The 11,497-nt window shown below is 39.9% G+C and overlaps 5 protein-coding genes across 5 annotated transcripts; 3 read left to right on the top strand and 2 right to left on the bottom strand.

Moving 5' to 3' along the window:
• Nucleotides 1-429: 429 nt before the first annotated feature.
• On the top strand, nt 430-2,037 carry LOC134189862 (G-protein coupled receptor 143-like). Its single transcript, XM_062658258.1, has one exon. The coding sequence runs from the start codon at nt 441-443 to the stop codon at nt 1,719-1,721; it is 1,281 nt and encodes a 426-aa protein (XP_062514242.1). The 5' UTR covers nt 430-440; the 3' UTR covers nt 1,722-2,037.
• Nucleotides 2,038-2,204: 167 nt separating this feature from the next.
• On the top strand, nt 2,205-3,519 carry LOC134189736 (G-protein coupled receptor 143-like). Its single transcript, XM_062658104.1, has 2 exons — nt 2,205-3,243; nt 3,302-3,519. The coding sequence occupies exons 1-2, from the start codon at nt 2,256-2,258 to the stop codon at nt 3,391-3,393; spliced, it is 1,080 nt and encodes a 359-aa protein (XP_062514088.1). The 5' UTR covers nt 2,205-2,255; the 3' UTR covers nt 3,394-3,519.
• Nucleotides 3,520-3,568: 49 nt separating this feature from the next.
• Nucleotides 3,569-5,902, bottom strand: LOC134189737 (cyclin-I-like). The gene is made up of 7 exons (XM_062658105.1): nt 5,764-5,902; nt 4,928-5,071; nt 4,654-4,728; nt 4,453-4,593; nt 4,256-4,381; nt 4,074-4,172; nt 3,569-4,010 (listed from the first exon to the last, which is right to left on the bottom strand). The coding sequence occupies exons 1-7, from the start codon at nt 5,842-5,844 to the stop codon at nt 3,717-3,719; spliced, it is 960 nt and encodes a 319-aa protein (XP_062514089.1). The 5' UTR covers nt 5,845-5,902; the 3' UTR covers nt 3,569-3,716.
• A 126-nt stretch (nt 5,903-6,028) lies between these two features.
• Nucleotides 6,029-9,560, bottom strand: LOC134189863 (sodium/bile acid cotransporter 7-B-like). The gene is made up of 14 exons (XM_062658259.1): nt 9,456-9,560; nt 9,318-9,400; nt 8,774-8,910; nt 8,632-8,707; nt 8,533-8,571; nt 8,445-8,480; nt 8,168-8,251; nt 8,029-8,093; nt 7,852-7,901; nt 7,739-7,789; nt 7,626-7,677; nt 7,008-7,081; nt 6,794-6,953; nt 6,029-6,190 (listed from the first exon to the last, which is right to left on the bottom strand). Exons 1-14 carry the CDS (start codon nt 9,553-9,555, stop codon nt 6,133-6,135), a joined length of 1,065 nt encoding a protein of 354 aa, XP_062514243.1. The 5' UTR covers nt 9,556-9,560; the 3' UTR covers nt 6,029-6,132.
• A 37-nt stretch (nt 9,561-9,597) lies between these two features.
• Nucleotides 9,598-11,332, top strand: LOC134189575 (small ribosomal subunit protein RACK1-like). Its single transcript, XM_062657888.1, has 3 exons — nt 9,598-10,095; nt 10,750-10,845; nt 10,906-11,332. Exons 1-3 carry the CDS (start codon nt 9,664-9,666, stop codon nt 11,326-11,328), a joined length of 951 nt encoding a protein of 316 aa, XP_062513872.1. The 5' UTR covers nt 9,598-9,663; the 3' UTR covers nt 11,329-11,332.
• Nucleotides 11,333-11,497: the final 165 nt, after the last annotated feature.

The raw sequence follows: 11,497 nt of genomic DNA, 5'->3' as shown, positions 1-11,497 counted from the left end.
ACACACACACACCACCACCACCACCACACACACACACACACACACACCACCACCACCACACACACACACACACACACACACACACACACACACACACCACACACACGCGCGCACACACACACACACACACACACACACACAGCACGCCGGATGTAGATTACGCTCGCAATAGTTGCTGAGCATGCGCACGGTGACAATTGATCAGCTGGAGCTGTGAAGCCTGAGCATTGTACAGTAGTGGTGTATGGCTAAATCAATGGTGCCTTAACCTAAGAACTGAATACTCACCCCTGTAATTAAAGCAATAATTGCGAGCTACGGTATTTGACCGGAAACGTCAGGACATGCCACGCCCACACGTCTGCAACACGTCATTGTTTAGACAGCGATCTCGTGATTTGCTAATTATCTAGTTGTTGCACACTTCGTGCCAACTAAACATGGCGAGCCCTCATTCAGAATCTTTCTACTGCATTCCAACGGCAAGTCTGAATACGACTGAACGTTATTGGTATGCTGCAGTCAGTCTCGTGTCTGCCAGTCTCAGCTTGTTTGGAAGTATGTACATGCTGCGTACGTTTTACAAGTATTTGAAAGTGCGTACAGGAAGTGGTAGACACCGTTTGTCGCCAAATCCTGATATTCTATTCTACTTGGCGCTGGCTGATTTTATTGCTTGTGTGGGTGTCATTTCTCGATCTGTAGCTCTAGTGGTTATCAAGCATCCCAAAAACCGCTCTGAACCTGAACATGGTAATGGCAGTAGCACTGGTTTTTGCAGCGCCTCACACCCATCTAGTTGTATACCGTACTCAAAGTACTACCTCTACTATGGAGTTCCGATTGAAGCTATTCTGCGATTTGGATACATTGCAACATTTATGTGGACCTTGTTCTATGCAGTTGACAGTTTGCTCAAACTCAAAAAGAAAGGCATCAGCTCGACAGTTTACCACGCCATCACGTGGACTTTGAGTGGACTGTTGGCTGGAAGCAATATTATGGTTGTGCTTGTGAAAGTTGGAGTGCCCTGTGCTGGAGAAGACCGATTGATTGGGTCATACTTCCTTATGTATTCGCCACTTTTAGTGGTTATGGTTGTCAACCCTTTCTTGTACATGTGGACAACAGGTGCCCTCAAAAGGAAACTGCTGAGAACAGGCAGGTATTCCACAGAAGAGAGACAGAAGGTGAAGGCAGCAAAATGTATGTTTATTGTCTACGTTATCATCTTTTACATTTGTTGGCTCCCAAGCATCGCTAATCTCATTGCTGCTTTAATCACTCACTTTGCAAAAGCATCTAGAGTGCCGCTTCCCATATGGATCGCCAATGGAATATGTAATCCCCTTCAGGGTTTTTTAAACAGCTTGTCATATGGCCACATTGTTCAAAGAGCAGAAAGAAAGATACAACAGCAGAAATCTGCCTCAAATTTAAGAAATGACAGGTCATCAGCTGCATTGAAAACTGAAGATGACTTCAACTCCGAAACCTACTTCTCAGAATCTCTGGACAGGAGTTCATTGGAGGCAACTGAGACAAAAGAACAGAAATCTCGAGAAAGGCAACCTCTTCTGCAACAGCAGCAGCAGCAGCAGCAGCAGCAGCAGCAGCAGCAGCAGCAGCAGCAGCAACAGCAGCAGCAGCAGCAGCAGCAGCAGCAGCAGCAGCAGCAGCAGCAGCAGCAACAGCAGCAGCAGCAACAGCAGAGTCTTTGAATTTTCGAAGCTGCATTCACTGCACATATGTGGATGTACTTGTACCTAGGGCATTGTGACTGTTCATAGGCTTGCAACTGGCTATTATAGATTTTATGATGTATGCTAGCTACATGTAGTAATATGTCGTGTTTATGTGCACTCACTTGGTAAAACACTGAAATTAAAAGCAAGCTACTTAGAAGCTGCTACATTTTATTACAGATTTGTGTAGTTCTTAGTATAAATTTGTGCTGCAATCATGAATGGTTTGTATGCAACAAGTGTCTCAAACTAGTACGTTGAAGTCCAAATTGATTAAAAGTAGTGTAACAAACACCTATTATAGTTTGCCAGACTTGCATGGACGCGCGCAGTGGTCACGTGAATTTTGGCTGTAGCCAGAGGGATATAGAGTGATATAAATAACCCTAATTACCAATACAGTTTTGTAATTGACAGTTTCAATTTCCGGGAAGAACAATCTGCCGACGTCCCTGTCACTGTTGATCTCGTGGTAATGTGCTAATTAACGATTGTCAACTGCGCGCCAACATGGCGAGTCCTCATTCAGAATCGTTCTACTGCATTCCAACGACAAGTCTGAGCACGGCTGATCGTCATTGGTACAGTGCGGTCAGTCTAGTGTCTGCCAGTCTTAGCTTGTCTGGAAGTATGTACATGTTGTGTACATTCTTTAAACATTTGAAACAGCAAACAGGAAAAGCTAGATCCCAATTCTCTGATACTCTATTCTACTTGGCGCTGGCTGATCTTATTGCTTGTGTGGGTGTTATCTGTCGATCTGTAGCTCTCCTGATTATCAGCCATCCAAAAAACTACCCTGAACAAGGCAACAACACTAACACAACATCCTGCAGCGGCTCACACCCATCTCATTGTACACCGTCCTCACAGCACTACCTCTACTATGGAGTTCTGATTGAATTTATTCTGCGTTTTGGATACATTGCGACGTTTATATGGACTTTGTTATATCCTGTTGACACTTTGCTCAAACTCAAAAAACAGAAAGACGTGAACTTAATAGTTTACCATGCCATCACCTGGACTTTAAGTGCAGCTTTGGCTGGAAGCAATGTTGTGGTTGTGTTTGTGAAAGTTGGAGTACCCTGTGCTGGAGAAAACCGATTGATTTGGTCATACTTCCTCATGTACATGCCACTAGTAGTGGTTATGGTCACCAATCCCTTCCTGTACAGACACACAACAAGAGCCTACAGGGAGGAACTCCACAAAACAGGCAAGTACTCCACAGAAGAGAGACAGAAGGTGAACAAAGCAAAACGCAATTTCATGCTCTATACTGTTGTCTTTTACGTTTGTTGGCTCCCAAGTGTGGTCAATCTCATTGCTGCTTTAATCACCCACTTCACAGGAGTAGTTAGAGTGCCCTTTCCCATATGGATTATCAATGGAATATGTAATCCTCTTCAAGGTTTTCTGAACAGTCTGTCATACGGCAAAATGGTTCCAAGAGCTTCAAGGAATGGCCAATCATCGCCTGCATTGGAAATTGAAGGTGAGACTGCCTCTGGCTCTGAAATTTAAACTTAATTTAAATTAAATTTCGTTCGCAGATTCTTTGAACATGACTGAAAGAGAGGCAGCTGAGATAAAAGAACAGAAACCTCGTGAAAAGCATCCTCTTCTCCAGCAGCAGAAACTTTGAGTTTTTAAGCTTGAACCACACATGCAGCTATGGTATTGTGACTTTTCATAGGCTTGCAGCTGGCTGTTGTGCATTTTGTGATGTTTATGCTAATAATATTTAGAATTTCATGCATGTATATCCACTTGATAAAATGCATTGACACTGAAAGCAAGCTGCTATTTGATCCATAAACGACAGCAGCTATTGCAGTGACAAAATATCCCTCTATAAATATCTAATAATTAACGCTATTAGTAGTCAAATTGATCAGGAAACAACAAGTACGATTGTAGTTTGTAAGTACACCTTTTACTATGCATGCATGCAGTTACCCTATGAGATCAGCATGATGAGCAGATGATCACTTGAGCATCAGTTGCTTGCTCAGACAGGTTCTCACTACAGTTGCCATGAACAAGACCAACAAAATGGCTGCTGTCATCATTGGACATTCTATTAGCAACCAAATCAGCGTAAGGTTTTTGTCTTTTGTCAATGGTATTCCCGACAGACACAACGTAATGAGATGTTTTCTTTTTTTCTGATGCTTGAGCAAGCACGTGACAATCAAGAGAATTAGCAAAGAAAAACTCTTGTACAGCCTCATAGCAAGCAGAAAGCTCTTGACCAGACATCTATTGTTACACCTAGTTTAAATTCATTGCTCATTTTAACAGTACAGGTTTAAATTGACTTGCCTGAGATACAAGCTGTAAAAACATCCCCACACCCAACCAGTCGACACTAGCAACATGTTTCAGCTCAGACATGACCAGTGCCAATGCTAGTGTAGATGACTGCAATAACAAATGATTGCTAATTTATAATATGTTAACAAACTTTCATGGCATGAATTCACATTATAACAGACGAAACATACCTTGTATATCATCAAATCACTGTTTTGTAAGCAGTAGCTGAGCTGTCTAATAACTAAGTTTAAATGTTGACTCGTAGACACTCCAGTAGTATGAAGATAACCGTGATGAAAAGCAAGAGCATGGTACTGCAACACAGAGAAAAGTAAAAATTGACACACACACCGATTTCAAAGCAAATTTTAGAATAATGATGTACTGTGCGAATGAAATGAAGAGGAGTGACTGCATTTAGCTCAAAGTTGAGCTTGAGCAGAATGATCTTCTCCATCCGAATAAGATCACAAGGCTTTGCCTTACATCCACTTATCTTGACAACACTACTAGCTTTAGGTGGTGGCTAAAATAAACAAATGTTGAAACAATCTCTGGCAAAAACTATTGAATGTCCAAAGCCTACATTTTCCTCGTTCACAACCTTTGCTGCAATAAAATAGCAGCTAGCAGCTACACATTTCATGTACTTTGGTTGAACCTGTAAATTAGTACTTCATTATAATGGCATTGCAATACAAGCAGCACATCACCATACATATACATACATAGATAGGAACATATAGGAGCAAGCAGCTGGCAGGCATGCAGACAAATAGCAAACATCAAATATGCAGACGAACAAAGTAAGATAACTTGTAATGGATTTCAATAACAGAACAACTAAATCCTTTCTGCACCTTGACGACTGACAAAAAGCGATCAAGGTAGTTCACTGCCAGCACAAGTGAGTGTGGTGTAGTTTGAAATTTGTTGACCATCCACGTCGCTGTTTCATTCCTTAATGAACGTACGTTCGAATCATGCAACTTGTACGAGATTACCTACAATTGATGATAACAACAGTTAATCAAATTTAAGTAATGCTAATATAAAAATCAAACAAGCAGTCACTTTCAAATCAATTTAAAAAATTTTCAAAAATATTAAAATTTTCTAAATTATGATAGTTTGATCTATGACATCCAGAGCCTTCCACAAAGCTGTTTAAATAGACGGTAAACAAGCCCGAGAGGCTCAGGTCAATGCAACATTGACAAAGTGACATGTCTATTGAGTGTTGAACAAGGCAACTGTAGCATATGTATCATGTATAATATAGACTCGTTATTGATACAAAAATTGTCAATACTAACATTTTATTATTTGAAATGTTTTCAATATCGCTCAACACTAAGTCCAGCAAAGCTAGTAATACAGGCAGTTACATGCAGCTTTTTCATGGCAGTTGCTGCACTGACAACTAACAGAAACCTAAGTTTTCTTAATTAATAAATGATAAAGCAAAAGACAACATTCGGTTGCAAAATACAAGAAATCGATTTCTATAAAATGAGACTTCTGACTAAATTATTGCCAAAGTATATTTTACTAGATAGTAACTAATAAACTATCCCCTTTAATTATTTATTAGTCAAGCTAAGTAGGCAATAGGCTGCGTATGAAGCCAACTAAACGTTAGAAAGTGAAGGTAGAATTGTTGTTGTTGATCAATGAATGGAGTCTGAAAACTCACCGTTCTTTCACGGATGTGTTGCTCTTCCGACTTCAACAAAGCTTCCAGAGTGTTGTACAGTTGCTTCAAATGTTTCGTCATCGCAAAAAGCAAACAATTGAATGACAACGAGGTTAGCAGCTGTAAGCAAATTATTGAACCTCCCGCCAATGATGTTATACGGGATTTAGACCAAGCACGTGACTCACAGATACGTAGGGTACGGGTATTAGAGTACAATGTAAAAATTGACAGTCCACGTAGACTTCCAATAGCTGCAGCTTTTTGCAACAGTACAGTAGCTGATCTATTTAATATCATAATAAAATGACTATAGGTATCACACATTTCAGTCTATCTATCAATATATCTAATTCTAAACAATAATTGTTATGCTGATATAGAACTTGGACTGTTCCCTGAACAAGTTTCTTGAATTTCTTTCTCTCTAAGTATAAAGTAGAAACAAATATCACTATCAATAGACATATTAAAAGAAAATAATCACAACAATCCTAATCAAATCTCGAGCGCTCAGAATGATAGAAGATGAATTCAATTCAACCGACATCATTAATTAATTCATGACGCTTTGACTGTATTCAGATTAGCCATTAGAATACAAGTAAACTATGACGTGTATAGTCCAGCTACATTAATTAATTGAAAGAGCAATACATCCGTAATGTTAGTCTCAAGAAAGCAAAATGGAATATAATATTTTGTTTTGCAGAAGACAGAAGTCTGCCACACTGTCATTAGCATGACAGACCCAAATGGACTGGCTGCTTGACTTAACTGATTTTATTTTCACTCAACTCTTGTTTCAGAAATAACAAAATCTTCGACAATATGTGATAGCGAAAAGAAACAAGACACACTGACAAAAAGCAATAGCGAGATTCAACTAGTAAATGCCCTGTCCTCTACCCATTTTCATTTCAAGACGTTTCTCTTTAGTATAAAATTAAAATCGTTAAACACAACAATAACAAGCAACAAACAAATTTAACAAATACTCTGGAAACACACTGTTGGATGCTAGTCTCACATTGCTTCTTGCCTACTAGTTGCAGATACCATCCATGATCGTACAAATGGAACCAGGAAACCACCGAGCAAGATTTGTGTGGGATGGTAAACAAGAAGTGGGATGGATATAAGCGACAAATGTGAATAACCACTGTACATAATCTTCAACATTGGAATCCCTACCAGAGACAGTTGGATACAACTGATCGATACAGACACATTCAAAACCTCACCTAGTGTAAGTGACTTGTGAGTTGAACAGAATACGATGGCCACAACATCAGATGGTCTAAAGCCTTTAAAAACTCTAAATATACATGTATTATTAAAAGAGTGAAGTGCTATTCCGATACAAAAACATACAATTCTCATGAACTGTTGAGATGTTATGCTATCTAACATTATTAGCAGTCATAGGACACTTGCACTCAAGTTTCCAGTCCTAGTCTGTGCTAAAAGTATTGAAGCACGTCTCCATATTACATGCACACACACACACACACACACACACACACACACACACACACACACACACACACACACATATTGTGCATACTTTGTATGTGCTATTCCTTTTAAGACACTCCTATCTTTTTAATTAAATGCAAAGCATTATAAGTCAGTTAAAATTTTGATTGAATTTAATAAAAAAAATACCTCCAAAAACAAGAAAATGCAGTACATTTCATGTAAAATATTTCAATCAAACTGTCAGTAGCACTTTGTTTGTCAAATAGAGGTCATGACTCTCACTATAAAGCATAAAACTAGACCTCCACATTCCATTAATTAATGAGGAACAATTTACCGACTCATACTTTAAACTTATTACACTTGTCATGCACCATTACCTTGTAGACAGCATAAACGACAATGTCAGAAATGACAGCTGACACAGTAGCACTAAATAAAAAACACTTGTTACTAGGCCTTGGAGTTTGATCACATATACACTTACACTTACCAACAATTATAATCACTGCCATGTCCGTGGACTCGATATCCAATGACGCACCTATGTATACACATACAGATATGCTAGAATTTCATAATGTGTACAAACACAGAACGTAATACTTGCAAATGTGTCACAGAATGTAGTGTAGATGATCACCAAAAGTATCAGCCTGTTAAAGCCACAGATGCATACAGTAGTTAAAATACTTCAACCTCTTACAACATAAACGTTTCATCAAAACAAAGAACACCCATTCGTTTGTCATGCCCAACGTCTATAGCACTAATTACACTTACTTCCCTAATGCACCAAAAGGTAAGTTTGCTTTATCCAACCACTCCCTGACAAAGGAACGAATTACCTACAATAAACAGAGTAGTAGTCATGATACCTTTTGCATTACGTGATCCAACCGAATAACCTACTGAGACAAACCTGTCCAATTAGTACTGGAGCTACTACAGTCATAAATAGTGTTGTAAACACGGACTGGACTGGGACAGCACCAGACGCTCCAACCTGTTGAAACGAAAGATTACGTACTGGCAACATTCTGACTTTCAAGTAGTAATCGTACAAGCAAATTCACAATATTTCACTGACAATCACATAATTGTCTGAGAGAAAGCAGAAAAAGCAAGCAGTCAAGCATATACAACGTAGTGAACGATGTAATAGAAAATACAAGTCAACCAAGTGAAGTAAATCTTACCAGAAAAAGAAGCAAAAGTGGAGTTACAAATATACCCTACACAAAACAAAATAAAAGTCCAAGACCACTGGTCTAGTAAAGTACTTACCAAAAAGCTTCCAAACGCAGAATTAAATATCGCAGCTGCCTAAAGGGCAGTGAAACTAAGAAAGCATTGAAGTAAAGACAGTCATTGTTTAATTCTCACCTCATTTCCTCCAACAGCTTTTGTCAATATGACAGCTGATGAAACAGGTGGGGGCATGCAGCTAACAACCAGTAGCCTGCACACCACAAAATTCGTGTTACGAGACAAATTCGTTGCAGACGACTGAGGGACATTGACTGACCCCTTTTGTAGCCAGATATTCAATGAAGAATAGGAAAGCAACCAAACGAGAAAGAAAATTGCAAAAGGAATAAATACGAGTGTAAAGATCTGGATAAAAGCATGTAGTCGTATTGAAAATAAAGCCTTTTTTAGATCCTGCAACATCGTAAACAGACAAAGACCTGAGATGCTCAAACTGAAGTGTCATAGAGAAGTGCTGCATAGTGTACTAATCAAGGAATCCACTTGTATTTGTATCAAAACCAATCCAATCAGCATGCCTGTAAATATCTCAGTTCTATAGTCACATGAGATCTGACTATTTGACCAACAAAGCTAAGTACTATGGTAGCTTTAGTTAATTAATGTTATAAGCGTGTACACACACACACACACACACACACACACACACACACACACACACACACACACAAACAAACAAACACACACACACACACACACACACACACAAACAAACAAACACACACACACACACACACACACACACACACACACACACACACACACACCAAGCAATAAATCATACAAATTAGCATTCTCACATCCGTTCTTAGTGACAGTCCACTGTTAAGAAAGATGACTGATACAGCAATATATTTTATAGTGATTTCTGGTTTCAACAGTCCTGCCATTCAGACAAAATGGTTGAAGATCAAGGCTACATATCTATTGCACTCTACCTCCTTTCTTCCCCACTTCAGGTTGGACTTTTGCTGCTAGTATTGAAACAACGAGTCCTATTAGAAACCACTGGCCCAAAATTCTAGCCCAAAGTGACATCCTTCCCTATTGATTCAAACGACCCACGTGTCCAATTACCCGGATAATCAGCTTGCACTCTCTTACTACGTCGGGAATCCATCGATTGTAAGGCAATCCGTTCATAATATGGGCGAGGAGCAGTTGACTCTTACTGGCACACTGAAAGGGCACAATGGTTGGGTGACTCAGATAGCCACGACACCTCAGGTTCCCGATATGATTCTTTCCTCGTCTCGTGACAAGACCATCATCATGTGGAAGCTGGATCATCACGAGGGACACTACGGAACAGCTCAGAAAGCCCTTCACGGTCACAACCACTTTGTCTCGGATCTCGTCATCTCGTCCGACGGACAGTTCGCGTTGAGCAGCTCATGGGACAGCACACTGCGCCTTTGGGACCTCAATGCCGGTCACACGACGCGCAGGTTCATTGGCCACACGAAGGACGTGATGAGCGTTGCGTTTTCTGCCGACAACCGACAGATCGTGTCTGGATCGCGAGATCGAACCATCAAACTGTGGAACACTCTCGGACAGAACAAATTTACGATCACTGTGAGTCTGTTGTTGCAAATTCGAGTAACTATCTGTAGTCTGACGAAATTATTGATGATATGTTCATATCTATTGATATTCTATGGACACCACACGATCTCCATGCAATATGAAGGTGTCGTCTTCTGCCAGAAACATTTAATTGAGACATCGATTTTTGCTGATCGATTCGTGCTTAGGTTTGTGAGAGTTTTTTTACCAAAAGGTGCATAGGAGCTTTGTCAAATGTGGTATACCCATTTGCTCATTGGGTAATGCAGAAAGGGCATGACGCCAATTTCTACTGGGAAAGTTGAAACGAATTTCGGAAAATTTTTTTACTCTTTGTATCTGCTTGCATGTCGAATATCTGCCACATTGTATCTGTATTTTCTGTGCATTTGTGGCAAGTGTTTGAGATGATGATTTTTGATGGGAATGCCGAAAAGAATGTTGTGTCATATGTGGCAGTGATCATACCTTCTAATGTGCTGTTAGTGTAGAATGGCATATATGCTATGGGGTGTGTGATGTGGTGAGTGTCCTCTATTTCGTAAAATTTACATTATGTAAATTATCGACGCTTATGGACTGTCTAACAGTCTACAGTAAAAGTATCGAAGGAACGTTGTGTTGATACTGTGAAAACGTACTGGAACAATGTTGCTTTTGCAGGACGAAGGTCACAGTGAATGGGTCTCGTGTGTTCGGTTTTCTCCAAACCAACAAAATCCTATCATCGTGTCATGTGGCTGGGACAAGTTAGTCAAAGTAAAGATCATTCCTTTTCATGCCAATTTAGTATGAACTCACTCTGTATTGCTCGTGCAGGTCTGGAATTTGACTAACTGCAAACTGAAGACTAACCATTTTGGTCACACGGGCTATCTCAATGCTGTCGCTGTTTCTCCCGATGGTTCTTTGTGTGCGTCTGGAGGGAAAATCGGTATGGCCATGCTGTGGGATCTCAACGAGGGCAAACATTTATACACACTAGAGGGTGGAGACGAGATAAATGCTCTGACCTTCAGTCCAAATCGATACTGGTTATGTGCAGCCACGGGTGGAAGCATCAAGATATGGGATTTAGAAGGCAAAATGATTGTTGATGAATTACGGCAAGAGGTGATTGGTTCGGGTTCGAGGCACGCTGCACGTTGTCTCAGCTTAGCTTGGTCTGCTGATGGACAGACTCTGTTTGCTGGTTATTCAGACAATGTTATTCGCGTATGGCAAATTTCACATAGTTCGTAAACGATCGCTGCTTTGTAGCTCTTGACGTGGTTGTGCTTGTTGTTGAGAACAGAAGAGGTGTGTTACTGGTTGTCAATAACAGTACAGTAATGATCAAGCCAAGAAAGAGATTAAATTAATTAATTATTAGTTAATTAATTAAAGCTTTACATAGACTCCACGACTTTGC

This window comes from Corticium candelabrum, chromosome 14 (assembly GCF_963422355.1).
Source record: "Corticium candelabrum chromosome 14, ooCorCand1.1, whole genome shotgun sequence".
Lineage (NCBI taxonomy): Eukaryota > Metazoa > Porifera > Homoscleromorpha > Homosclerophorida > Plakinidae > Corticium > Corticium candelabrum.
Note: the sequence above shows the minus strand (reverse complement) of the source record. Positions and strands in the feature narration are given on the sequence as shown.